Source organism: Lichenostomus cassidix, chromosome 10 (assembly GCF_008360975.1).
Source record: "Lichenostomus cassidix isolate B80296 chromosome 10, HeHo_3.0, whole genome shotgun sequence".
Taxonomy (NCBI): domain Eukaryota; kingdom Metazoa; phylum Chordata; class Aves; order Passeriformes; family Meliphagidae; genus Lichenostomus; species Lichenostomus cassidix.
The window spans coordinates 192,590-219,756 of record NC_139491.1 but is presented as its reverse complement, the minus strand read 5'-3'; the positions used below and the strand labels follow the sequence as shown (position 1 = coordinate 219,756).

General features: G+C 53.2%; 2 protein-coding genes across 15 annotated transcripts in view; one reads left to right on the top strand and one right to left on the bottom strand.

Annotated features, from left to right (window-relative positions):
* Positions 1-68: 68 nt before the first annotated feature.
* On the bottom strand, positions 69-9,265 carry LOC146432463 (creatine kinase U-type, mitochondrial). Its single transcript, XM_085070117.1, has 9 exons — positions 9,117-9,265; positions 3,720-3,918; positions 3,291-3,386; positions 2,962-3,183; positions 2,341-2,426; positions 1,295-1,418; positions 992-1,126; positions 534-659; positions 69-319 (listed from the first exon to the last, which is right to left on the bottom strand). The coding sequence occupies exons 1-9, from the start codon at positions 9,263-9,265 to the stop codon at positions 203-205; spliced, it is 1,254 nt and encodes a 417-aa protein (XP_084926243.1). The 3' UTR covers positions 69-202.
* Positions 9,266-9,972: 707 nt separating this feature from the next.
* Positions 9,973-27,167, top strand: part of PPIP5K1 (diphosphoinositol pentakisphosphate kinase 1) — a 44,086-nt gene continuing 26,891 nt past the window's right edge. For 9 of the 14 annotated variants that reach the window (XM_085070099.1, XM_085070108.1, XM_085070105.1 and 6 more), the window contains exons 1-18: positions 10,568-15,054; positions 15,340-15,514; positions 15,964-16,159; positions 16,253-16,343; positions 17,311-17,396; positions 17,632-17,786; positions 18,786-18,887; positions 19,162-19,323; positions 20,341-20,462; positions 20,944-21,045; positions 21,767-21,853; positions 22,309-22,384; positions 22,896-23,005; positions 23,944-24,029; positions 24,427-24,555; positions 24,978-25,099; positions 25,870-26,052; positions 26,945-27,086. In XM_085070099.1, coding sequence (XP_084926225.1) covers positions 15,368-15,514; positions 15,964-16,159; positions 16,253-16,343; positions 17,311-17,396; positions 17,632-17,786; positions 18,786-18,887; positions 19,162-19,323; positions 20,341-20,462; positions 20,944-21,045; positions 21,767-21,853; positions 22,309-22,384; positions 22,896-23,005; positions 23,944-24,029; positions 24,427-24,555; positions 24,978-25,099; positions 25,870-26,052; positions 26,945-27,086 — 2,098 coding nt within the window. In that variant the 5' untranslated portion in view covers positions 10,568-15,054; positions 15,340-15,367. Of the gene's footprint in view, positions 10,106-10,567; positions 15,055-15,339; positions 15,515-15,863; positions 16,160-16,252; positions 16,344-17,310; positions 17,397-17,631; positions 17,787-18,785; positions 18,888-19,161; positions 19,324-20,340; positions 20,463-20,943; positions 21,046-21,766; positions 21,854-22,308; positions 22,385-22,895; positions 23,006-23,943; positions 24,030-24,426; positions 24,556-24,977; positions 25,100-25,869; positions 26,053-26,944; positions 27,087-27,167 lie in introns of those variants that run through there. The other 5 variants (XM_085070096.1, XM_085070097.1, XM_085070098.1 and 2 more) reach the window with 5 other exon arrangements.

The following is a 27,167-nucleotide window of genomic DNA, read 5'->3' as shown; positions in this document are numbered from 1 at the left end:
GGGGGACAGGGCACTGGGAGGTCAGTGGGGTGGTGAGTACTGGGGTAAGCAGAAGCCTGAGCCATGGCTACAGCAGCACATATTTATGGGGTCTGACCTGGTGCATTGTGGGTAACAGGATGCAGCGACATGCTGGGCACAGAGATCGCACAAGCTACAGGGGAACCTGGGTCCCACAGGGCTGGCGTTGCCACAGTCCCCCTCAGTGCCGGAACTGTGGCACAGGCGAGGGGACGCGGATGTCCTGCCCCTTTTCCAGCCGCCGCTCGCAGTCGATCAGGTAGTTTACACCATCTATCACCAGCTGCACCAGCTCTACCTGTACCAGGAGCACAGATGTGGTGATTGAGGGACTGTCCTGAGAGCCACACCAGCAAGGCACTTGGCCAGTCCTGCTGCATGCAGGGCAGGCACTGCCACCTCCAGCAACTGCATGCTGGCCCCAGCACATGGCCCTGGGCTGCATGGCCACTGTGGGCTCATCATGCAGACATACTCCAGAACCTCCCTCCCCAGCTCTGTCTGGCACCCACCTCTGATTTCCCCAGACGGTCCAGGTTGGAGATGTCAAAGATGCCGCCCTTGGCTGCAGTGTCCACACCACCTGTCCCACGCTTCTGTAGCCGGAGGTTCTCTAGGATCTTAGGGAAGCGGCTGTCCTGGTGGCCAGAGAAAATGGCAGTGCTTAGCAGGACCAACAACAAGGGAGACAGGTCTCTGTAGCTGAATGTTCCCTGGGGCAGCCCCCCACTGCTCACAGGACCCTGTCAGTGGGTCATCAGCCCCACCCTGAGTCCTGCCCTGAGCAGACCCAGGCTGACACCTGGGACCCAGGCCTCTCCAACCAGGAATGCAGGCAGAGGCTTGACCCTATGCTTCCTGGGAGAACCTGAGCATGGTCCAGGGCTCGGTCCCATGCAGTCCTGCATCTATGTGGCTGAGTTTCCCACAGTCCTAGGCTGGCTCCCCACAAAACTGGTCATGGTAATACCTTGCTGAGCAGTGGCAGCTTGATGTGGACACCTGCTCGCAGCCCCGTGCCAAGATTAGAGGGGCAGGTCAGGATGTAGCCCAGCCGCTCATTCCACATGAACTCCCAGCCTCGCTCCTGGATTAGCCGCTCCACCTGATTTAGAGGCACAAGCAGTCATTCAGCCTTGGCCATGGGATGCCCAGCCCTGGCCATAGGGCACCCAGTCCTGGCTGCATGCAGAGGGCCAGCATCACAGGAGCTCTGCCTGCCCCTCTCTGCCTGTTCATGGGGCTGGCACAGCAGAAGCTGTTGTTCACTCACCTCCTTCAGGCCCCGGCAGAACCGCTCAAAGACGCGCTTCATGTTGCCCCCCTTCTCCATGGAGATGACACGTGTATGGTCCTCCTCATTGATCCAGATTAAGAAGGTCTTCTGATGGTTGTGCCTAGGGAGAGGGCAGTGTTTGGCTGTGCTGGCATTTTGTAGAGACCCTATGCCTACTCAAATGTGCCCCTTCTGCCTCTGCCACCATGGTGCTAGTGCCACCCTTGTTTCCAGTGAGATGACTGCACCAGGGTGGACAGCCAAGAGATGCTCCTGCAGATGGGCCAGTGCCCATCCACATGCATCGTTGCTGGTGATGGGAGCTGTCTCCAGTGCCCCGGGCATAGGCAGACACCAGGATGGTGGTGACCCAGCCTGGACTGGGGACAGGAGCATGGCTCCTGCACCATGCAGGCAGCAGGAGGCAGCTGTGAGGCATGGGGTGTGCACTGGAGGGCTGGGTTAGGTGCAGCTGGAGCTGTGGACCACGTGTGCTGTGGAGGTGTTTCCCATATAAAGGCGCAGTGTCAGCGAGGGTGGCATGGGCGGATGCGTGTGCTGGCTGTTGCTCTGCAGGAGTGTGGGATGTTGCATGGCTGTGTGAAGATGCTGGGAGGGAGCAATAAGATGCAACTGTGGCTGGCAGGTTTGGTGTCACATACAGTGTGCAGAAGCCAGGAGGAGCTTTGGGGATTGTCCAGGAGCAGAAGGCAATTACAGGTTTTTAGCAGCCTTAAAGTGCAAGGTACTGCAGGATGGTGAGAGCAGGCAGGATTGACAGCAGGGACTGGCTCCACAGTCCCCCTTCCCAGTACCATGCTGTGGTTTGTGTAGGGAGCAGCAGACTGCTGACTGTGGTGCACAAGGAGCACAAGGTGAGGCCACAGAATCCATGGTAAGCACAGCCCAGGGGCACTGGTGCCATGTGCTAGGGTCTGTGGTGCAGCAAACGTGGGAAATGTGGGTGGCAGGGCTGAGGTGGATGGAACAGTAGCATCCCCCCCACCTCTGCCTTGCTGCCCCGTGCCAGGGCAGATTCTCACCAGATTCCTCGAGCGTCAGGCCAGTCCCGAGCCATTCCTGCTGCTGTCAGGAGCGGGGACACCGGCTTGTCAAAGAGGAAGTGGTCCTGGAAGGAGGCAGAGTTCATGGGCTCACCCAGGCTGCATGGCTGGAGCCAGGGCACCCTCACTGGTTCCACTGGTTCCAGTACTCCCTGTCTCACTGGTCCCACCTGCCATGCAGGTGATTCACCACAGCTCTCCCAGGCAGGGCACCCGTGGGCTGGAGCCCTTGCCTTACTGGCCTGGGAGGCAGAAGGTTGCTGGTGCACAGCCCACTCTGTGCCGTGGGCTGGTGGAGCACCAGCTGAGTGCCACAAGCCCGCCTTCATCTGAGCATGGGCAGGGACATGGGGGAAGGAGTCACAGGTGGCCATGAGCTGCTGGTGCTGAATTCAGAGAGCTCCTGGCACTTGAGGGCTGAGCAGCATGGTGAGCACCCTCGTGGTGTTGGGCTGCCTCGCTAGGGTAGGGGTTCTGGTTGCAGGAGATAGCAGAACTACAAAAGGAGGATAAAAACTCCCAGAGAGGCAGCGCCAGGAAGGGGTCCTGCTCTGCATGCATCCAGGGCAGGAGGACTGGTTGGGAGCTGCACTGACTCACGTCAATGAGCTGCTGTTGCTCCTGCTCGGTCATCTCACTGAGACGGTAGTACCGGCCTGCCAGGTCCCCTTGGAGGCCGTTCAGTGCTTCCACAGTCACTTTCTCCACCTCTCGTCGTTCGGCGCGGGTGCAGGCTGGCGGCAGGCTCAGGCCACGGATGCTGCGCCCAGTCCGGACCCGGGATGAGAGCACATAGCGCTCATCAAACTGGCCAAACTTTATCTGGAATATACAGGGTGTTTATGGGGCAGCACTGGTGCTGACAGGGCTCTATCCCTGAAGCCCAGGGAAGGACACCCATGTGCAGCACCACTGTCCAGCTTGCACACCTTTGTGGCATCCAGGTCTGTGATGTGCTTCATGGTACGGGGGTTGTATCCATTGTGCCGCTCCTGAATCACGGGGTCAAACAGGTCAGCAAACACCTGGAAGCAAGTGGGACAATGTACAGCAGACCCAGAGCTTCATGAAGCCCCTGCCACAAGCCTGGCAGGGCTGCACTGCCAGTGTGGGGAACAGTGTGTCCTGCAGTGCAACAGCAGTTCACAGGGCAAGTGGAGCTGGAGGCTGCAGGGCTCCAGGAACAGCTGCTCCAAAGGAACCCCATGTTTTGCAGGCGTAGGTGGTGACTTTCCAGGGGCCTCTCCAGCTGCTCAGGCTGGGTAAGAGGAGGTAGGCAGTAATACCCCAGGCTGCCCTGTACCATGCGTACTGGGACTCCTCTGGCTGCTGCAGGCAAGGCTCTGCCTGCCACTTACCTCATAGGTCTCTTCATCACCAGCTACGATGCCCACAGTCTTGATGAAGGGGTGGCCAGGGTTGTCAACGCCAGTCTGAATGCACTGGTCCAAGGTCCAGCCATTTGGGGTTGCCTTGTCACAGAGCCTCGCATAGATGGCTGGCGTCAGGTTGCTGGCCATGCAGTTGTTGTGCTTCCGCAGGTCAGGGTACTCAGCACTGTGGGAAGAGAGACCGATGAGTCCTTTGGGGCCAGGGGACCCCAGCACTTGTGCCCGTGCCCTACAGACACTCTTGGTGCAGGTATGGGCACAGGAGCTCAGGGAGGGGTAAAATTACTCTGCTTGTCCATAGGGGCTGGGAGCAGGGAGGCAGTTACAGGCGTTGCAGGGCAAGGGCAGGGAGCGGCCCAAGCCAAGGGCTGGCACTGAACCAGGACTAGAGTCCATGAGCAAATCTGGACTGGTCCTTAGGGAGCGGCTTCTTGGCAAACACATACCAGGGCCCCAGGGTGGGAGAACCTGCCTGCCAGGCGAGCAGTGGGGCCATGTCAGCCCATCCTCACACTGAGCTGCCAGGGTAGCTGGGACGCAGAGTGGGGGAGGACGAAGAGGGAGGACATTCCCCTTGTCCTCCCTGGGGCTACCCTGATGCCAGCCCAAATGGAAGGGGGCTGCTCCCTGTCTGCTGGTGCAGTGGGTGGGGGAGGCAGGGCATGCAGTCTGCAGGGCCTGGGCTTGCTTGACCTCTGGATCCCCCGCCCCTCTGCCCCCTGGATGCTGCAGGGCAGGAGATTGGCTGACCCTGATCTGCAGCCGGTGGGAACTGCACAGCCCCAGTGCAGTTTATTGTATTAGGGGGACGCTTTCCTCTAATCAGCTTAGTGGGAAGCTGTCCCTTGACCTCATTCCCACTTTAGATAGGCTTTGTACTTGTTCTGCGCTCACAGGGAGATTGGCAGGGCAGGACCCTGCCTGCACTTGCCTTGGCCAAATCTCTCTTGTGGGGCCTGGTGCCTCCACTCATCTTAGTGGGACAGTACTGGCCCTTGTCAGCCCAGGAGACACAGCTGGTGGTTGGGGGGTCCTGCATTCCAAGGGACACCTGTCTCCCTTTCTAAGAGAGGCCTGCTTTGTGGGTGACATAGCTGGGGGAGGGTCCATGTGGCAGGAAAGATGCCTGGGCTAGTGCAGGTCCGGTTGTTGGGAGCAACAGTCGTACATCAGCACTAGCAGCAAGCCCTGCCACCCCCCCGTGCTCAGCTCCTGCTCTTGGCCTGAGTGCTCACACTGGGCACTGGGTCTGGTTGCCAGCACCGACCCTGTGCTTCAATGCAGAGCCCTGTGGCTGCCCCTGCCTCCTCCCCTGTGTCTGCAGGCCAAGGAATGTGGCCCTTCGCCCACGACTTGGCTAATGTTCATGGCTTCCTCCACTGTGCAGAAAGAAAGGGAGGTAGGGCTTACATTACATTGTGTGGGGAAGCACTAGCAGCTCCTGCCCAAACCAGTAGAAAGAGGCATTTGCTCTAGACAAGAGCTCGTCCCAGGGCTGACGGCTGCTCCCAGCTTACACACAGACCTGTGCCCTGATGAGATGATCCAGCTAAGAGGCTGACGTGGCATGCATGGGACACAGCCTGCCCTGGCCTCTCCCTTTGCTTTTGCCCCTGTCATCTGCTGGCCACTGTCTGCCACACTTGTAAAAAGCATTTGCTGTTCAGAATGGGACACTTGGACAGGTTCTTCCACTGGTCCAGCATGGGTCATGCTGCTGGACATGCCAGGAGCACTTGTGCTTTCTAGGCAACAGAAGATGCCCAGGAGCAGTAGAGGTCCCTAAGGAAAGCCAGCTTACTCCCAGTAGGCAGGACACTGCTATGGGTTGAAGCCTGCTGTCTACTATGCCTGTTTACACCTTCCCTGAGGTGTTCAGCATCCACATCCTGAGACTCCAGGCTCTGCCTGCAGGTGCTGTGCCTGGTGCAGCACTGACTGAGCATCTGGCTGGAGTGCACCCTTCCCTGAACAGCCCCAGACCACAGTCAGCAATTTGGAGCTACCTCTGTTCAGCCTTTCTAGAGCACCTGAACTCAGCTGGATGGAGCCAGGACCAGCTGGGTAATGCCAAGGTGAAGATCCCGAGTACCTGGTGCTGTGCTCACCACGGTGCCATAGTGCCGGTGGGGGAGGCTGTGTCCAGGCTGGCACTGGAGGGCTCTGGCAGTGGCACCACACTCCTACTGTGAGCTCGGGGTGTCTAGAGGTCCTCTATCATAGTGTCAAGGTGATGCTGCACTTGGGCTGCTTTGACCCCTTGGTTTTGGTCCCCAAGGCTGGTTTTAAAATTATGACCCTTTCAGCACTATATTTTGTTCCCACAAACAAAATTTTTGTGTTGTGCCACAGCACCGAGTGATATCTTAAGGGTCTTTTCCAACCTCACTGATTCCACAATTCCATGGTTGTGTGGTATTGTGGGCTCCTGCCTGCCTGCAGAGGCTGGAAGTGTGGATGTCTGCCAGGAGTGCGACTTGCCACCGCTGCCCACGCTGTCCTGTGCTCACCTCAGCACTGCTGTCCTGCCCATGATCTTGGGGTGCAGCTGCCCCCAGCAGCTGCCCTCTCTGCCCTTGTGCAAGCAGGTGCCTTGCCCTGGAGCAGACCTGTTCAGCAGCCAGCAGGAATTATTAGCCCATCTACTCACTGGGCAGCTTCTCTGGAAGTGACAGCCACCTGCACCTCCCCACAGCTCTTCACCTCTAATCTGGCAGCCTCCAGTGCTCTTCCTGACATCACTGGCTTGCAGTGCTCAGGCAGTCCCAGCCACACGTGGCCTCTGAAGAGGCATGGGAGTGTGTGGGGTGAGCAGCAGACCCTGCATGGTGGCATGGAACTGCGAGCTGGCAGGTTGCTGCAGGCAGCCAAACATGAAGCTTGCTTATGCAGGGAAGAAGGGACTTGGACTTTTTGTGTGGAGACACTTTGGTGGGGAGCCCCAACGTGTGGCCCAAATGTGGTGCCATGCTGGTCATAGGCACCTGACAGAAGGCACACGGTGCCCATGTCTCCTTGATGTGGGAGTGCCTGTGCCCTCCCAGCATGGCCATTCATACTACAGTGCCTCTGACAGGAGGCTGTGGAGTGTCGCTCAGACCCCTCAGAGCTGCTGCCAATTTATTTCATTTTTTAACTTCAGGACTAGAGGGGCAAAATCCTCGGGTGAGTTGTCTGCAGAGTGAGGGGCTGCGGCTCACTGCTAGGGCTCTGTCCAGGTTCTTTTCAAGTGTCAGCACTGTCACAAAACTATTCCCAGCTGAACAGAACCCACCAGGAGGCTAATTTTAGAGCTTCTCAGCCACAGCCCCACCTTGATTTCATCCCCTCCTGACCTGATGTCTGTGTCTCTGCAGTTTTTTCAGAAAGCTGGAAAACACTCCCCTGTTGGGAGGTAAATAATCAATAACATCCGGCCCTTGTCATTCTATGAACTCACTCCATTTCTGTTCCCAAGTTTCCGTAGCCCAATGCAGCTTGCCAGAGCCCCAGTGCCGGCTCCCTGCCAGCCCTCCACATGCACAGGGCTCCCAGCCTGCAATGCAGCGCCGCGACACACCACTCAGACTTGTTGGCATTTGGTGCAGGGATGGCATCAGCTGCCAGTGTTCGGAGCAGCAACGTGCTGCCTCCTTTCCACCCAGCTCCTTCCCTGTGCACAGTCTCTGCTGGTATTGGGATGGGCAGGAAAACTCAGTCCTCATTTTCCTGGCCTGCCTCTAGGATGTACTAGGCCAAGCAGCTGTTGCCAGCATAAGGTGGAAGGACTGGCTGGTGGCCACCATGTCCCTCTCCTCTCCTGGCCCTGGCTCCATTCCTACCCTTCCTAGCCCCTAGTGAGACAAAGGCAGCTACTGCATCCTGTCCTGTGTGGTGCTGTGGCCCTCTATGCTCCTCAGGGCTGGCAGCACAAGTGCTGGGCAGGACCAGCCTCTGTCTCTTCCAGCCCTACTTGCCATGACAAGTGATGGTGAGCAGAACCATGGTAATGCGAGGCGCCTGGCCCTTCCTGCCTGGTTGGGCTCCCTGGGGCAGCAAAGAGCAGTATGGAGGGGAGTGACGTGAGACCTTCTGGTCTGGAGCTTGAACCTTAGCATTGTGCTGCAGCTGTGACACTTATCTGGCTTAAGGGATCAGGCACCGGGTGTGCAAATAGGACCAGGGCTCTTGCAGAGCCAGCATTACCTCAAAAGTACTCCTAAGCTGGGCCATGGCCGTGTATGCGCCCACTTGGCCCAGCTCAACTCTGTGCCTGCCTCCCTGAAGTCCTGGTTGCACATCTCATTGTCATCCAGATCTACCCACAGGCTGGGGCTGCCTGCTGAGCATGCACAGGCCCCTCCAGTTCGCCCTTTAAAAACTGTCCCAGTGAGTGAAGAGCCAAGACCTGCCAGCAAAGCTTTTCTTGTCAGTAGAGGAGTCCCTGTCCCAAACGCAGGCACGTGGGAAGGCTGGTACAGCCAGATGAGGTCGGGCCAGGGGCTGCTCTGACACCAGCTCCCGCAGTCAGAGATCCTGAGTGTTCTGCCAGGAGGACAAAATGGACCCTTTGCTCCATCCTGCTCCTACTAGGACATTGGCAAAGTCTCCCTGGCTTCTGTTGGGCTGAGCCTGGGGTATGTCCCCACCAGCGCTGGCAGTCCCAGCACTGCTGTCTCCCAGGCTGGCTCGTCTCCCAAACAACCCCCATCTCTGCCTTCCCAGTCATCCCGGGAAGTCCCGCGGGACCCCAATCCAACTGCCAAGCAATTGTCCCCTCCCGCTCTCGCATGGCCCCGGCTGCAGCGGCGTTTCCTGGTACTATGGGACCACCCAAGGCAGCTGGCAGCTCCCTGCCTTGGACCGGAGCTCCCAGAGCTAACCGCCGGACACGGGAATATGCCCGGGGCGGCCCCCGCAGCGCTGACGGCCCCCGTCCGCACGGGTCCCGCAAAGGGAGCTGGCGGCAACACGGACGAACCCCGGAGAGCCGGGACGCGCGCTCCCTGGTCCCCGCGGGACCGCGCCCGGGGCGCGGCTGTGCCGGTGTCCTTGTGAACGGGGACGGCGGGGCCCGCGGAGCCGGTGACCAGCAGCCCGAGGCGGGGCCGCTCCATCCAACACGGCTGAGCCCCAGCGGCCGCCCCGTCCCCCTCGTCGCCCGGAGCCCCGGGGTCGACACGGGCTTGGTTCACGGGCCTCCCGGTCCTTCCCGCCATGGGCGAGCGGCGTCCACCGCGCCGCCCCCATGAGCTGCTCCGGGATCCACCGCCCAGGCTGGAGCCGGGGGGCGGCCCCCGCGCCCTCCCCCGGTGCTGGTGCCGCAGGGACCGTCCCCCGCCCGCAGCCCCCGGCCCGTGCGCCCCCGCCGCCCGCGCACGTTACCTGGGCGGGTATCGCCGACGCTGACGGTCGCCTGCGCTGACCGAGTCCCGGGCGAGTAAGAAGCCGGCGGCGAGAGAGCCGGCGCCCACCATGGCCAGGAGGCCGGCGGAGCGGCGAGCGGAGAGAGCGCGGGCGAAGGTGCTGGCCATGGCGGAGCGGCGGAGCAAGCGCGCCGGGGCGGGCGGCGGACGTGAGGGGAATGGGAACGGGAATAGGAACGGGAACGGCGGCGGGGCGCGCGGGGGGCGGGGAGCCGGCGGGGCACGGGGGGGCCGGGCGTCACCGCCACCTGCTTGGCTGCCCCGCCCCGCCCCGCCCCACGGAGGCCGCCGCCGCTTTCAGCACCGCTCGCCGGACAGCGCCGGAGGGGCAGCTGCGCCGAGGCGGGCCGGCTCTGCACCGGGACCCACACCTCGGAGCCCCTCGCCGTGCCCCGGGACGGGCGGGCGCGGTCGGGTCAAAGTTCGTCCACCTGAAGGCGGGAGCGGCGACCACGGCTCCTCGACGGGATGGAGCCCGCGATGGGTCCCGGGGTCGGGGGCCGGTTTTCGGCAGTCACCAGCCCTCCCGCAGTGTTCCGTGCCTGCCACACCGGTGGGGCCGCACCGGCGGGACAGGGAGTGCACCGCGTTCGCCACTGCAGACCCCGCGGGACGGGAAGTGCTGGCGCACGGCAGGGCTGCTCCGGTACACGGGAAGCGGCCGCCCGGTAGAACCGCGCGCCCGGCCCGGTACGGCCAGTACGGCCGCGTGTCCCGCCCGGTGCAGCCCCGCGCTTGCCGTTACAGCACGGACCCGGCGCGGGGCCCGCGCCCACATGCGCGCGACGCGCCTGGCCTCGCAGCAGCTCCCGCCGCCACCAGGGGCCGCCACGCCGCGCCCGCCCGTGTCCCGGCCTCCTCCGCTCCGATTGGCTTCCCGCGCTCGTCAGCAGGCATTGATTGGCCGGCGGCAGCGCCTGCAGCGCAGGGTGGGCTCGGAGGCCGCAGGTGAGCGGAGGGAAATGGCGGCGTCCGGCGTGGCGCCCCCTGCTGCCGCCGGCGGGGGCAGGGGGGGCCTGGGGTCCGGGGGCAGGGCAGGGGTCGGAGCGGGAAGCGAAGCGACGCGGAGCGAAAGGCAGGGAAGAGTAGGGCGGCCGGTCGCGCCGCTGCAGGGCCCCGTTTGTCGGCGATTGTCGGGGAGCACCGGGTGCGCGGCAGCTGCGGCGCCGCGGCGAGGCGCGGCTCGGTGCCCTGCCGTCCCCGCGGCCCGCCGCCGCCACCCGCCTGTGTGTGCCGGGCCCGGGGCTCCGGCCCTCCCCGCGGCGCGGGAGCTCCGCCTGACTCGGGCGCAGAGGCGGGCGAGACTCGTCCAGGCCGCTCGGGGCCGCCGCGCTCGGCCTGTACGTGCCGGCGCGGTGCTGGTGCCTGCCCGCTCTACGGGCAACGGCAGCTCCCCATATGCGTGGCTGCTTGCGGTCGCGTCACCCTCCCGGCCGGGTCCCGGCCCCTGCCCCACTCTCCGAGGCCGCTGTCTACCCCGAGCTAGGCGGGCCGGGATTTGTGAAGCCCCCATGGTGTGCGCCGGGTAGAGCGGCAGCGGATCCCTGCAATAAACCCTCAGTGTCAGCTACCGTGTCGGGGGAATTCCGGTGCTGAGGAGTTTCACGCTTTGCGTTCTCACGAATCTCATTACATATTTCGGTATGAACAATGTAAGACACGGACGGGTCTCGCCGCTGTGCACGGCACAGCGCTGCTCGGTGTGCGGGGTAAACCGAGGGGCTGCAAGACATCTTCAGAAGGAGCTGAGCAGGTGCTGTGCAATGCTCCGCAATACTCCTCAAGGCTCCCCGCTGCTCTGTGCTGCGCGTTTGGAGCTGTTGATGTGTTCGGTCTCAATGAAAGTGCTGCTTGAACAGACTGAACTTGACTTCAACTTCCTGGCTGTGAATACCTTGAATGCCTGTGTTACCAGAACAGAGGGATTTCTCTGATATTCCACGTCCAAATAGCTTTAATTATTAACCCTAGAATAGCTGTTTTTTCTGTTCTGAAGCAATTAAGTGCCCATGATAAGAGCACAGCTTTCACGTTTTCTAAGTATGGAATTAACCTTAATGCAAACAGCTCTTGTGTCAATGGAAGTAACTCTCTGGACAAGGGTGTGTCACTCACTGGTCATGCATGCAAAGGTACTTCACTGCTCTGGGCCTAAGCTTTCAGGGTTGGGTTTTTTGGATTGGTTGGTTGGTTGGTTGTAGGGCTGTCGGTAGTTTCAGGTAGTTCTACAAGACATTGCCAGCCTTAGTGTTTTAAAATGTCAGCTCTGTGTATTCTTAAAGGTCATGATCCTGCAGGGACTTGACCTGGCTTGGCTAGGCTATGGGTCTCTAAGCTGAATCATCCTTGCAGGCCTTCTGCATGCCAGGGTAACTCAGATTCCTGCCACTGGCAATATGGTAAGCCATGTTCTTGTCTGTCAGCCCAGCATTACAGAGACTTCACCTGCATCTGCACCTTTTATTTAAAAACCAAAATGAAACAACACCCTGACACCCAAACCCATTCTTTGGCTGGTTAATGCCACACCGAGTACAAAGTTAATACAAGAGCTAGTCACACCTTCACTCTTAAATGTCTGGCACCTCAGCAGCAGGGCACAAAGAATGTCTTTACTTTGGAACACCCTTATCTGAACAGCACTGGAATGATCTTCTGGGGAACTGGAAAACATTTTACTATCTCATTTATTTCTTATCACTAATACAGGGCAGTCTAGGGAGCTGAATCAGTCCCAGAATATCAGAGGCAAGGTCTAAGGCTCCATTTAGGGTTGTGTGTCAGCAGATTCTGATTGCTGTTGGGTGATTACGGTAACCTTTGGTATGACTGTGTAGCAGATCACAGCTGCCCTTCTTGAAAGTGCAGCAGGAAAGTCTTCAGCTGCAGAGGCTGGCATGTACTTCCTCCTTTGTCTGTGTAAGGAGTACCAAGTCTGAATATTCTGTCTCAAAGCCAGAATCATCTTTACCTTTTGTGTGCATGTGCCAGAGCTGCATTAATGCTCGTCTCCCTTGGATGACACAGTCAGCAGCATTAACTCAACACTGAATTTTCTTGCTGTGATTAGAGGTGAGGCCCATAGCACTCTCAGCAACTGGGAACTGGGCTAAGTGTGTGGCCTCCATGAGCAGTTAGCTCAACAATCAACAGGGACAGAACCATAAGCATGCTGTGGTTGGTGTGAAAAGGCGTGGGTTTGGTGCCATGCAGGAACCTGTGAGGGTTCTGTAATGGCAAGTGCCACCCTCCTGGCATATGAGCCTCATGACAGTTCAGCACTAGGGCTCTCTCAGGTGTGATGGGCAAGCCTCCTGTCTCTGTCCTTAGATACCAGAACAGCGCTTCACATGGCTGTGTCCATTTAAGAGCAACAGTCTGAGTTTTTGATGCCTTAGTTATGCCTGTAGCTAAAAGTTATGTTTCATCAAGAGCCTGTAGTCGCTTGGTACAAGTCTAAGGTAAGGGATCTGCTTTTAAAAAAACTAGAAGGTTTTGGTTAACCCTCTCCCCACACCTGAAGTCATGAGGCTTTCCTTATTAACACCACAGGTATGCCTGATCTATCAGTGGCTGTCAGCTTCAGTGAGGCTCTGAGTTTTTACCTGGTTTGAATATGGTGTGTCATGGTCTTGAGACAGCTGTAGAGCAAGAAAGAGGCTTTTTCTCTGGGATAGAAGTAGGAGTATGGAGAAGTTGTTGCTTTCTTAGGGCAAAGGTTTTCCTGCTGCTTGATCTGTTTTTTTTCCAGGAGGGAGGGGAGAGTAAGGGATTGGAGAAAATAACCCTCCTCCTCCTGCTTCACTTTATTAAATCATCAACCATCAAGCTGATAGTGTGCCTACTTAGGGCTCGTTCTGCATTGGTATGCTGAAGTAGCAGAACACAGGCATGAAAATGGTTCCTGAACATGTTGGAAATCCTACTGTTGTCCTTCTCTGGAGATAGCAGAGTTATATGGAGTGCACCGTAAATGCCTCTATAGCCTAGTCTTCCAGCGCTGTTCCTCCCACTAGCAGCAAGCACTGATGGTGAGTTACAGCTCTGACTTTTGCTGATTGAGACACTTCAGTGCCAGATGTGCGCTTTGCTTTGAGGATTTTGTGAGAGCAGCACTGGGCTCAATGCATGGGAGTAAGATGGAGGAGATCATCCTTGGTGTGGTATGTACGAAGTCCAGGCTTGCTGTATCCCCTGTGTGGTTTCTGTTGGGAGTGTGTCTGCTCCCCTGATAGTGCCCTGGCGTGACAGCTGATGGGCTTGTGTACAACCAGTGCCTGGTAGCGCAGCTGTGAGTCCTTGTCTGATGTACCTCTGCTCCAGCGCTTTCTCTGAACACTTAGCTGTTACATTTCCTGCCCTTTCTGGGACCATGCTGCTTCTCTGCATGGAGCCCTGCACTATTCTACCCTTATTTCCAAGGGGATTTCACAACCAGCTGGACTGCTCTACGTGTTTTGCACTTCTCACTCTGATCAGATGGATTAAGACAGTCTTCTGCTGTTGTTCCCAATGAGGGGATTCTCATCTGCCCTGATGCTGTGCTGGCAGCAGGCTGATGGCTTTGGGGTGTGCCTCCTATTGCTGCCAGAGGACTGGAAACTGACAGCTGGATGTAGACAGTCCTCTGCTCTGTCCTGGCTGTAAGGGAAGGCATCACAAAGGAGGAGGAGGAAATTCAATAACTCAGTCTAGGGAATGCTGGAAATCATGTGAGATCATGAGAAGCAACAGCAGAGAGTGCATCATGTCAAGTTTTAGGAAGTACTTAATAACACAAGGTGTTCACAACATCCTCTCCTCAATGTTGCCCTTATTTATGCAGTAGGAATGCTTTTGGCCACTTTATAGTTAGGAAAAGCACAGTTAAAGATAACTGCTTGACATTTGTGTGGGTGCAGCTCAAGGTCAGCAGTGAACAGCTGTGTCCTTGGTATGTGTGCGTCAGTTGAATGGCGTGTTCAGACTCTGTCCCTTCTGGGGCAGGCAGTGCTGCTCTTGTAGGTGGCAGTGGAGGACACACTCCTTTTCTGGCATTTCTAACTCATAGCATATATTCAAGCAGCCAGTCAAAGGAGGTGATTGTTCCATTCTACTTTGCATTGGTGTGGCCTCACCATGAGTTCTGGGGCAGTTTTGGTCTCTACAATATAAAAAACACATTAAGCATTAGAGAGCTTCCAAAGGAGGATGAGAAAGGGTCTGGAGGGGCCTTATGAGGGCACTCAGCCTGGAGGAGACTGAGGGGAGACCTCAGTGCAGTCTTCAACATCCTCCTGAGGGGCAGCTGACGGGCAGCTCCAATCTCTGCTCTCTGTGACCATTGACAGGACCTGAGGAAACAGCTGGTGCTAAGTTGGGAGAGGTTTAAATTAGATATCAGAAAAAGGGATCTTCCCCCAGAGGGTAGTTGAGCACCAGGACTGGCTCCCCAGGGAAGTTGTCACAGCACTAAGCCTGTCTGAGTTCAAGAAGCCTTTGGACAATGTGCTCAGGCACATGGTAGGATTCTTGGGGTGTCTTTTAAGGGCCAGGAGTTGGACTTAATCTTGATGGGTCCTTTCCAACTTGGTGTATTCTATGATTCTATGCCAGCTTGCAAACCGAGATGCCCTGACCTGCAACCCAAACCATTGCTGATGCTTTGTGTCCTCTTTCCTTGCCATAGAGTTGTGACTTCTTCCTTTTCCCTCCTCCCTGCAAACTCCTGCATCACTCAAACTGTTTTCTCTGTTACTGTAGGTCTTCTTGAGCTGAAAGGATGAAAATTGATGATTGTAAAGTCACTGTCCTGAGCTTTATCCTGACTTCTGGAGTCCCAGTTGATGTCGTTGGGCATATGAGTCTGCAAGAGTGTCCCCATCCATGATTTAGGCAGCGGCTGGACATGCATCGCTGTAAGGGTTACACAATTTCAGTGCTGGTGATGACACTATCCCAGTGCAAGGGGGTTAATTGCAAAATGGAGCTGCTTATCTAAAATGATCCAGAATTCCAGATCCCTTCTCACCCTGAGAGTGTCTTCCTACTCCCTCCTTTTATACTGGGCAGCACCATCCCTGGGCTCCCTCATGCCAGATCAGTCCCTGCCCTCCCCACCATCACTTGCTTCCATCATGCAGCTGGCCCTGGGAACACTCTGCATCTGACCTCTCTCTCCCTTTTGCATGCTGTAATTCCAGAGCGGGATGGTCGGCCACCGAAACTGCAATGTCGTCCCTGACGACCTCCAGTGAGGGAGAGAACTCCACTCCCAGGTTTGTTGTTGGTTCCAGAGATGATGAGACAGAATTTCTGGGATCAAACATGAAGACAGACGAAACTGATTTCTTTGAAGATGATGAAGAGGAGGAGTCGGTAAGGAGGTCCCAGTATTCTGGGCTGGAGCACCTGTGTGGAATCCCTGGGTCTCAACCAGGTTTTGCATGGTTACTGCTGAGGCAGTTGGGACTGCAGGGGACACAACAACTGGCTGTGTGGCACAGCTGTGCGACACTACCTCATTGCCTCAGGAAATCCAGCCTTTTTGCTTGCAGGTGTCATTTGGGGACACCAGTGGATTTCTTTATTCTAGAAGCTTAACCTGACACTTCTGTAAACCTTTCTGTTTCACCAGGGAAATTTCTAAGCAAAACTCTGTCACCTGTGAAAAGGGAAGAGGTGTCTCTGCAGAAAAAAAACATTTATTTTTTTCTGTTACCTCCAGGAACAGGATGCAGAGAAAATTATCGCCAGCTCCTGAATGCCTTTGACCTCTATTCAGTGTTATATTAAGTGCTTCATAAGTGATCTGTGTCTTCCCTCAGCCACCAGAACGGCAGATTGTGGTGGGAATCTGTGCTATGACCAAAAAGTCGAAGTCAAAGCCCATGACACAGATTCTGGAACGTCTGTGCAAGTTTGAGTACATCACCGTGGTGATCATGGGGGAAGATGTTATTCTGAACGAACCAGTGGAGAACTGGCCCTCTTGTGACTGCCTGATATCCTTCCACTCCAAAGGTAACACATCTTTAGGAGGCCTTAGCCTGCTCGAGCTGTTGGCAAGGGAGCTTCCTTTCAGCCTTCACCTCTGTCCTCAATCCTGTATTTCAGGATTCCCCCTGGATAAGGCAGTTGCTTACGCCAAGCTGTGCAAGCCGTTTCTGATCAATGACCTTGATATGCAGTATTACATCCAGGACAGGTGGGTATCTGTGAGCCACTAAAGCCCCTTCCCACTTCCTCTGATTCTTCTCACCATGCAGTGCAAACTTCATTTTTCTGGTCACAAGCAAATGAGTGAGGTTAGGAGGAAGGGGACCTTAGCAGTGGCTTTTTGGGGTTTCTCCAAAGCATAGAGGGGAACAACTTTGAGGGTAAAACCATTGAGATCATGTAAAACCATGTTTTGTTTCCTGGTGCAAATGTCTTGTAAGGAGTGGCTGGGAGGTAGGAAGTGGGAGAGTTCTTACAGAACAGGACTGCACGACTAAAGCAAAAAGTGTACTCTGAGCGGGAGAGCCAGGTGGTGTTATGGGGCTCTGGGTCAGAAATTGGGAGCAAGGCTGGGTCAGAATGTGTGTTGGTCAGACACGAGGTTTCTCAGTCATCTGTTGGTAGAGGCCACCGACAGCCATGTACTTCAGCTCTTATACTCAGGCTGCTTTGGTTGTATGTGAGTAGGGCTCCTAAGAGATCCTAAACTTCCTGTCCTGTCTTTGGGGTGGTGACCAGTGTTATGTGGATACTGGCAAGCATCCCAAGGTATGACTAGTGAAAGGATTTGCCCCTTGACACAGGAAAGGAGGTTCTGCTGCTTCTGCCTGGCCTGGGCACTGGATAGCTTGGCATGATAGGGCACTCTCTGTGAGGGCAGGTCTGGGCAGGTGGTGTGTGCTGGATGTGCTGCTGTGCTTTGGGCACATGCTAATAATTAAGCATCCATGTTTAGGCCAGGTAGAGAGTTGTTCTGGGGCATCTATGTCTAGTGCAGGACTGAGGCAAACCCCATAGCTTGTAGGTCTTGTCCAGAGAACATATGCTGCGAAGTATCTGCAGTCTGTCATGATGCTTTTTTGTATTCATTTGACTCTATTCTTCATCAGTGGGAGCGGTCTTTTCCTTGACGTGTACTTTCTAGAGTCTTCTGACACTGCTTCTATCCTCTACAGGCGTGAAGTGTATCGGATCCTTCAAGAAGAGGGAATAGACCTGCCCCGCTATGCTGTGCTCAATCGAGACCCTGACAGACCAGAAGGTCAGTGTCCAAGCTCTGCTGAAAGCTGTTTCCCCAAGCTCTGCTATTTAAGATAGTCTGCAGAGAACAGATACTGGCAGTCACCTCGAAGAGGCCTGACTCATAAGTCTGTTGGGGTTTTTTGTGGACAAAGGTCCCAACAGCAGAACTGGCTGATGGGTCTGGAAGGGGCTGCAGCTCTGCACTAGGGCTGTCTTACCTTTCCTGATTTGCTGCTTCTGTGCTCTGTCTTCAGAATGCAACTTGGTGGAAGGAGAGGACCATGTGGAGGTAAATGGAGCTGTTTTCCCAAAGCCATTTGTAGAGAAGCCAGTCAGTGCTGAAGACCACAATGTGTATATTTACTACCCAACATCAGCAGGTGGGGGCAGCCAGCGGCTCTTCCGTAAGGTGAGGAGGGGTCTCCAGAGCTGGTGTTGGAACCAACAGATCTGTGGGTCTGAGACCCGTGTGGCTTCAGGAAGGACTGTTGGGGCAGGTGAAGAGGAAAGGAAGGCTTTGTGCTGGGGAAGTTTAGACCTTCTTAGAACTTTCAGTTCAACCCTATCTGCCTGGGAATCACAGAAGGATCTATTTTAGTGGTAGTGCTGACTTCATCTTCCGTATCCTCTTGGTGGCTTGTATCCTGTTGAGCAGTCATGGAGCACTGTGTCCCTTTCTGAATTGCATGCTGCTTTTTTCAGATCATCTCGTGGGATTATCAATCTGAATTTTTAAAAAAACTTACATTCCTGTCCTTTAACATCATTCTTGCCCTTCCCAGCTTGCACATGTGATAAAGGCAGTATTTATTCCTAGATTCCATAGGAAATCTGCCCTTACTTCCCCCACTTTGCCAGTGAACAGTTATAGCTGGGATGTATCTTTTTTCCAGTCAGTTACACATCTGCCATTAATAATCCTAAAATGATTGTCCCCTTTGGTAAGCTACAGGTATGCCACTTGAGGTTTTATCCAAAGCCCTACTAAAAATGAAAACATCATTCTCAATGTCGATAAAATCAGCCATAGTCCTAGAAGGAAGTTAAATTGGTTAGATTATCACCTGTCATAATTCATTTTCATTTGTGTGTTAGTTAGGCTCCTTACTTTGTATGCCTTTGTTCACTTTTTTTTTTGTTCCATATCCTTGAAGTGATTGGAAACAAATTAATGGTCTATAATAAATTTTCTCCTCTTTAAAGCCTGGAAAATTACATACCTGCTGTCTGCATTTTACAGTCTCTTTTGTCCTCCATAAATAATTGTGCTGTAACAGCTGGGGGGGGGGTCTGAGTTGCTAATCTGAGTTTGCTAAATTATCTATGGGATGAAACTTCTGCTTTTCTGCTTCCATCTAAGAAAAGGATCCCTATGCTCTTCCCTGGGGTGTTTATTCTGTGCTCTCAGATTGGCAGCCGGAGCAGTGTGTACTCCCCAGAGAGCAGTGTGAGGAAGACAGGCTCCTACATTTATGAGGAATTCATGCCTACAGATGGCACTGATGTAAAGGTAAGAAAAAGCCAGGAACGGTGCCTTCCTTTGCCAGGCCTGGGGGAGCTGTAGGTTGGACAGTTCTGCTTAGTCCTACTTAGGCTCTGGAATGTGTGTTTAAGCTTTTTTGTGCAGTTCGGCCCCAAAGTGGGGAGTGGGTGCTCTGTAGATCACACCAGGTGGAATGTGTGAGACCATCTGATCTCCTTTTCTGTGTCTGCAGCAGCAATACCTTCTGGAAGCTGCAGTTAGTCTTGGTGGCTATGTCAGGTGTAACTCACTCTATTTCCAGGTGTACACTGTTGGGCCGGACTATGCCCACGCAGAGGCTCGCAAATCCCCCGCTTTGGATGGGAAAGTGGAACGGGACAGTGAAGGGAAAGAAATTCGTTACCCAGTCATGCTGACTGCCATGGAGAAACTCGTTGCCCGTAAAGTCTGTGTAGCCTTTAAGGTCTGTATTGTATTTCCTGTGCACAGAGAACTCCCTGAATGTCTGATCCGTGCCAGATTTGGTGTTAAAACTTGCACTCCTGGCATGTCTCAGGCGTGGCAATCCTCCATGCCTGATGCCAGTTGTTGGTCCTCCTGGCCGTGGCAGTTTGCTGGGCAGAGGTGACTGGGAAGGCAAGAGGGCCTGCAGCAAATGCGCTCTGTGCTAGAAGTTGCCTGGTGTCCCACATACATCTGAGCATTTAAAACTGAATTCTGAACATGCTGCTCTCCATCTGACCTGTGCTCATCTCGTCTTGACTGTTTCTTGCTTTTGTTTATGTGGAAAATTTGATTTTATTTTCTTGGGATTTTTTTTAGTTTTGCATTTCGGTACTTATGTTTGGTTATGGTTTTTTCTTTTTTTTTTTTTTTTTAATATGCCTCTGTTGCAAATTAATGTTCTGCAGTTGGGTAGAGTGAGTACATGAGTCTAGGTATAGTTCCATGACATGCTCAGCTGTGTCAGCAGAAGAAGCACTGGGCTTCTTGTTCCTGCCCCACTGCAGTTGGCACCCCATGCAGTTGGGCTGATGCAGATTTGGGCTCTTTTCTACTTTGTAGCCCTTTCCATTTAGTGATGGGTGTCTTTGCTTGCAGCACTTCTTGTCTGTGCTTGTCAGTCTGCTTCAAAACAGTTGTATTTGAAAGGAAGAGCAGGATATCCAGAAGCTGCTCTGTTTTAGGCCTTCAGAGCTCTGAGAAGTTTGAGGGTTGGCCCTGATGGTTTCATCTGGGGGCTTGTGGGTAGGGCCTTTGGTACAGCAGTGAGGGTATAAAGGTCTAGTTAATGGCATGTGTTCACACTTTTCCAAGGCTTGTGAGGTGGGCATGGAGTGGAGGATGGCTGTAGCATCAACAGCATTGAACTGGCCAGCGTTGGCTGGGTCTGTGTATGCCCCCCTGGCAGAGCAGCCACAGTCCCCCACTGCTTCCTTACTGTGTGTCCAAGTCCCATATCCTCTGCTTCCTCCTGTAGCAAACCGTGTGTGGGTTTGACCTCCTGCGGGCCAATGGCCATTCTTTCGTTTGTGATGTGAACGGCTTCAGCTTTGTGAAGAACTCCATGAAGTATTATGATGACTGTGCCAAAATCCTTGGGTATGAATAATTTGAGTTTTGATAAGGCAGTAAGGTAACTCACAGCAAAGTAAAATGAATGTGGAGTCCTGGTCGGAGAAGTCTGCAGGTGTTTCATGTGGGTCATTTGTTGAGCAAATGAAAGCTTAGCTCTGGGAGGAACGGGTTAATTATTTTCAACCCCTGGAGCTCTGCCTGCATTGGCATTAGCTGTCTGTGTCAGCTAATGTATGTGTGTAGATACATAGCTAGATGTACCTTCCAGGACTTTTCATTGCATGCTAAGCCCAGTTGTGGTATTGGTTGTGGTATTGGTGGTGTGAGGGAAACTGGCACCCCTGTGGGGTACCCTAACTAGCCCACGGTGTGGTAGGTTCCTCTGCAATGGAAGGGAGGGGAAATTCTGAGGCTCTCTTCACATCTTCAGCAGGACTGCTAAAGAGGAGGTGGAGAACCACAGGAATGGATTTGCTTGTGAGTGTTGTATTTTGATTTCTTCCAGAAATATAATCATGCGAGAATTGGCTCCCCAATTCCATATCCCCTGGTCCATCCCAACAGAGGCAGAAGACATCCCCATTGTCCCTACAACTTCGGGCACCATGTGAGTACCTGCCATCTTCTCAAAAAAATGACAGTGATGGCTATGTGAGGCACAAAGTGCAAAAAACCCTGTCCAAGGGCCTGACGCCACTAGCAGCATGGCATCTTCCATCTGCTGTGCTACTTGAAACTCTGAAATGCCTGTGGAAAGGCTTAGCCATGCATATGGAAGTTGTGAGAGATTGGAGATTAGTTGTAGGTTTGATGAATGTGAATGAGCAGTAACTGAAGAAATTACACAAACTGCTCACAAGGCTTTCAGAGGGTCCAAATTCTTCATCTGGATAAGAAACGGATCAGGGCAGTTGCTGTAGCTAGCTGCTACATGAAGAAAGTGCATGTTGAGCTACCAGTGAAATGGGTGGAAACGCTTAGCTGAAATATTCATATTAACTACATGCTTGGCAGCCCCTCATTTGATACCTCTATCTTAATAGTTTTCTACCACATAAGGTTAAAAGACCAAAGGCAAAAGTTTCTTTGTGATCCTCAGCATACTTTTACAGTGATATGAAACCAGACAACTTGGTAGTGTCTGCAGAGCTTTGGCTGCCTCTGGAACCTTGGCACTTGGGCTTGGTTTAGTCTGGGAGAAATTCTGCCCCTGCTGAGGAAAGCAGCTGTCAGAAGAATGGAACTGAAAGAACAATGGGAAGCTACTTCCTGGTGGCAGTTCTGGAGTGTAGGGGCACATTTGTCAGCTTTATTTTGTGTTTCCCCAGGATGGAACTTCGCTGTGTTATTGCAGTCATCCGCCATGGAGATCGCACCCCAAAGCAGAAGATGAAGATGGAAGTGAAACATCCCCGGTAAGAGCCAAGAGAAGAAGGTGCTGTGCTGCTGGGAAGGGACGAGGACCTATTCTGTAAACCAAGAGCAGGAGCAGAGGGCTGAGTGCATAGGAGTCAGTGGCCTCCTGGCCCAGTGGTTCTCCTGGCCCATCCAAGCAAATGCTTTCTGACCAGTCGAGAGAGCCCCCTTTCCCCACAAGCATCCTGGCACCTTCTCTGTGAAGAATGGAAAGGAGAGTGAAGGTGTGCTAGATGCTGGAAAGGGAAGTGCCCCACTAAATGGGAAGCTAGTATTTGCTTCCTGGTTGTATATTGAAAACCACTTGTTTTTCAGAATTTCTGAAGCACAGGGAGGAGCCAGCAGGCTGCTGGTTCTCCCTGAAGAGCAGGGGCTGAATGCACATGTAGGGATGACACTCCTTGTATTACTGAAACAGCAGAAAATGGATCAGCATTCTTTGTTGTCTGTTCAGGTTCTTTGAATTATTTGAGAAATATGATGGTTACAAGACAGGGAAGTTGAAGCTGAAGAAACCAGAGCAGCTGCAGGTGAGGAAGTGCATTCTGGGGTTATTGTGTGGGACATGTAGGTAATACAGATCCTGGTACGAGGCAATTCTTTGGGAGGGTGAAAACCTCCAAAAGGGCAACAGTCCTGTCACACAGATGCTCCCTGTCTCATTCCACACCCTGTGCACACTCTGCTGGGTGACAGCAGGAGAGCAGAAGGGAAACTTCTGCTGGCTTATTCACACACTGTAGGATGGAGATGACCTGATGCAGCTTGCCCACCAGCTGTGGTTGCCTCTGGTGACAGATGGGTCCAGGCTAGGGAGTGGGGCAACTGGACGTACCTGCTTGGTTCTCAAGGGGGCTGTAGCACAGCATAGGGATGAAGCAAACAGCAGTGTGAAAGTTCGTCCTGCCTGAGCTGTGTGTTATGAAATCACATGCCTCTGAGGAGTGTCTGCATGGACCTGATGCTGGGTGAAGCTGTCAGGAGGCCTTGCAGGAGTACAGTGGTGAGTCTGAGGCAGAATTGCTCTCTGCTTTCCAACAGGAAGTGCTGGACATTGCACGGCAGCTCGTGGTGGAGCTGGGAACCCACAGTGATTGTGAAATCGAGGAGAGGAAATCCAAACTGGAACAGCTGAAGAGTGTCTTGGAGATGTAAGCATTCCTATCTTGGGGCACTGTGGGTTGCATTAGAGCATGTGATAATGGAAACAAGCTGTGCTGCTGGCCAACTGGTGCCCAGAGATTGGGGTCTCCTCTGTCCCATGTTAGTACCCGTACATGAAAGGTACCATGCTCCTCACCTTTTCTCCTTGACATCAAAACCCTGCTTGATCCTTGTCCCAAGTGTGTCTGGTGTTTGGCTAAACAACTTGAGACAAAATTCAGCTTTCTTTGCTGCAGGAGAGGAACTGGGGTCCTGTAGGGACCATGTTGATAGGAAGCATTTTGATATATTTGGAACAAAACTTGTTTTAAATAATGTTGTCCCGGTGCCAAAAGTTTAGCAAAAAGCAGCTCGGAAAACATGAAAAGATGTTTGTGTCCTCTGATGTTTTGTACAGTCAAAATAAAAATATGGTGGTATTGGCATCTTCAAAACAAAACCAGGGTTCTTCTCAGGACTGCAGCTCGCTGTGGCACACAGAGCCAGCATCTATGTTTAGGCCATGTCTCTGGAGCACAGAGGAGGACGTTTTGCTGTGATTCCCTCCTCTGCTCTTTCTGCTCCTTGGAGATGTTATCCTCAAAGCATCTGGCAGAGTGTTTTTTCTATGATCTCATTAATTCACTTGTTAAAGATGTAGATAGAGATTAAACCCCTAGTGAGGAATGACAGCGCACAGTGCTCTTGGTGGAAGAGCAAGGGAATGGATCTTTGAATTTCATTTGAGGGAGCTGTTTGGCTTATTGTGGGAGTGTATGCTGGGTTGCAGGGAGATGACAAAAATCATGTTGCATGGCTATGGGTGTTGCAGCAGAAAGTCTCTTGCCTGTGCTGTACTTTTACTGTGTACTGCCTTGGGGCCTCTGGGCAAAGGCTGGGTGGACTTGATTTGTTTCAGATGTTTTTTCTCCCTCCCTTGTGACAGGTATGGACATTTTTCTGGCATTAACCGTAAGGTTCAGTTGACCTATCTGCCTCATGGACATCCAAAAGCTGCAAGTGAAGATGAAGGTAAAGAAACGTGATAGTACTACCCTGATCTTTAAACCCAGAGTTGAGGTGTGAGTGCAGCTACCTTACAGGCCTTAATAGGCCTCTGGACATGCAAGCAGAATTGGTGACCCATATCTTACCTTTGCTCACATCATAGGAAGGGTTGGAGTGATACCAGTATACCCTGGTTGGTTCTACAGGGCTTGCACTTCTAATTTAGTGAATGTCAGCCTATACTTTCAAAAACTAGTGACTGAATTTCCTACTAGCTGATTTGTGTCCTGGGGATTTTGGGTCAGGCTTGTGTTGAGAACACTCTGCAAGGTGCTGATGACAACCTCTTCTTCCTCCCCTCCTCTCCCTTTGCAAGCTCAGCTATGAGATCTGATGTAGTGAGTACCTGTTTGTCTCCTAGAAGCTCTCCGAGAGTCCTCCCCCTCCCTTCTCCTGGTGCTTAAGTGGGGTGGAGAGCTGACCCCAGCAGGAAGAGTCCAGGCGGAGGAGCTGGGCCGAGCCTTTCGCTGCATGTATCCTGGAGGCCAAGGTGAGCTTTGTTCAGGTACCTCTGGTTCTGCCCTGTGGCTGCCAGGCTGCCTAGGCCAGGTGGGGGTTGCTCAGGCATCTGTGGCTGTGTGCAGCCTCTGGGATTAGCTTTTGTTCTTTTGAGTTGGCCTGGTAGGGATAAATAATTGAGGTGGGTTTTGCACCCAAAGATTCCTAAGCCAACCAGAGAGGTCTGCTGCATGAATTGCTTTCCTCCATTACTGATCTGACTCCTGTGGTTGAGTCAGCCATGAGAAATAAAGTGACAATCTATTTTGGAACAGCCTAAATACTGCCTATGGAAGTGATTAATTCTCTCAGTGACTTTGTTACTACAATGAAGTTTGTTTGTCTAAACCAGTATATTCAGCTGATAGTTTTGCAGGTGTCAGAATATAAATTTTGAGTTGTCCTCTGTTCCAGGTGATTATGCTGGTTTCCCTGGCTGTGGCTTGCTCAGGCTGCACAGCACTTATCGCCATGATCTCAAGATCTATGCCTCAGATGAGGGGAGAGTTCAGATGACAGCAGCAGCTTTTGCAAAGGTCCTTCTCTTCTTCTCTTTTGGGCATCCGTGTGTTCTGCTACATTACTCTTAAAATATGCCGGCTCTAAAGGAAAATCTCTGGTCATAAGGAAGGAGCTTTCCTAGGATCTTCCCCCTCTCTGTTGGGTGGACTGGGGCACACTGTCCTAATAGCAGGTGTATGGGGCAGTACGGAATATCTAGTGTATCTGCACAAATCTGTCATCATTAGTGTTCTGCCCAGGACAGGATTCTGACTGGAGAAGGAATTATGTATGGACTATTGCTGGTGCTTGATGTTAGAGCACACCAAATGTGCTGCTGAGTATTAATTGCCTATAGAATAAATGTTTCTGGAATGGCTGCCTAGCTGGAGGGCTTGTTCCTCGCCTGCTGGATTTAAAAGGGGAGTGAAATGTCTTTGGTGCAGTGTGGGGTGGGCACTGGGGAGAAGGCAGGTTCATCTGCAGCTAAAGCTGAGGGGAATCCTGTGGTGGCCTTAGCTGGTCTTCAGAGCCTTTGCTGTATCAACATTTTCAAGCAAACTGAGTTGCCTTCTCAACAATTGCCTGGACAAATTGGGTTGCTGTGGGCAGAGCTGTCCTTTGAACAGCTCTCGAAGCATGCCAGAGTCATCTCTGACTGGAAGAGATGTTGCAGTAAAACTGCTCTTCAAGGACAGTTGAGATTTCAGTTAAGTTGGCTGAATTCTGGCCATGAAACTACCAGAAAGTTTTGTTGCTTGGGTTGCAAAGACCTGAAATCTTGTCCTGTGTGGTGTGGCTTTAGGGTCTGCTGGCGCTGGAAGGAGAACTGACCCCCATCCTGGTGCAAATGGTGAAAAGTGCCAACATGAATGGTCTTCTGGACAGTGACAGTGATTCCCTTAGCAGCTGTCAGCACAGAGTGAAGGCACGACTGCATGAAATCATGCAGAAGGATGCTGAGTTCTGTGAAGAGGATTATGAAAAGGTAAAGCACTGGTGTGGCTTCATTGCTCCCTGTACCTGGAAGGAGAATAGCATTGCCGCAGTGGTTTGATGTGAAGTGTGTGATATGTGAACAGTAGTTTGATTAATTTGAGTTCTGGTCAAAATGACAGGATATGTGCAGAAGTATACAGCTTAATAGCTCCCGGCCCTGTTTCGAGTGACAGTCCTCCATATTGCTCTGCTGTCCCCTTCAAGATTGATCATGGTGCCTTCCTCTCCTTTTAGAATTCCTAGTGCATTTTATTCTTGTGAGTGTGCTAAAGGAGCTCTTGTTTTTTCCTGCATGCTGCTCAGATCAATCCCAGCTGCTGTGGGCAGTGAGTCTGCCTCACTGGATTTTGGATCTGTGCTCTGTGCACGTGTGAACAGACCTTTTGGTTGCAAGTCTTTGTGTGTCCTGTCGGGGCCTAAGAGCTGCACACTAGAGAGCATAGGCTGCATCCAGCACAGCAACTAGTGAAAGCACTGTTGCTGCTTCTCCAGCAAGTCCCCAAAATACTGTTTTTCTCAGGCCTTAAAATGGGATTATTGTGCTGAAATCCATCAAAGAACATATTTATCACCTCAAAGAACTACTTAAAATGTCTATGAAGCCCTTCTGCTCAAGCATAGAAGCAAAATGAGACAAGAGTGGGTATTGTAGGTGGAGGGAGGTCCAATCTGATGGGAGCAGTTGATTGCTCCCTGTGAGTTTGATCCCGAGGAAGTTTTTAAGACATGCCTGACTACTCCTAGGAATAGGCCAGCTTATTGTGCTTAGCTGGGAGCACAGCTTTTATCCCGAGTCAGAAAGTAATATGGCTGCAAAAGGCAGACATTTTGTGTCCTCAGTTTGTGAAGACTAACTAATCTCTGCTGGAATCTTCTTTCAGCTAGCACCTACAGGCAGTGCTTCTCTGCTCAACTCCATGACCTTCATCCAGAATCCAGTTGAGGTCTGTAACCAGGTGTTCACCCTCATTGAGAATCTCACCTCCCAGATACGAAAACGTCTGGAAGACCCAAAATCTGCAGGTGAGCAACAGAACTGGAAAGGGTCTGGAAGAGATTAATTTGTTGTTACATCTTCAAGGCTCTCAAACACCACTAAGGCTC

What these genes read in the sequence shown, in the direction of transcription:
- LOC146432463 (XM_085070117.1), bottom strand. Translation starts at nt 9,265, where the DNA reads ATGGCCAGCACCTTCGCCCGCGCTCTCTCCGCTCGCCGCTCCGCCGGC. An exon ending in CCTGACGCTCGAGGAATCTG is followed by an intron (nt 1,419 to 2,340) that starts GTGAGAATCTGC and finishes CCCTCTCCCTAG; the next exon opens with GCACAACCATCAGAAGACCT. An exon ending in AGCTGCCACTGCTCAGCAAG is followed by an intron (nt 660 to 991) that starts GTATTACCATGA and finishes TCTGGCCACCAG; the next exon opens with GACAGCCGCTTCCCTAAGAT.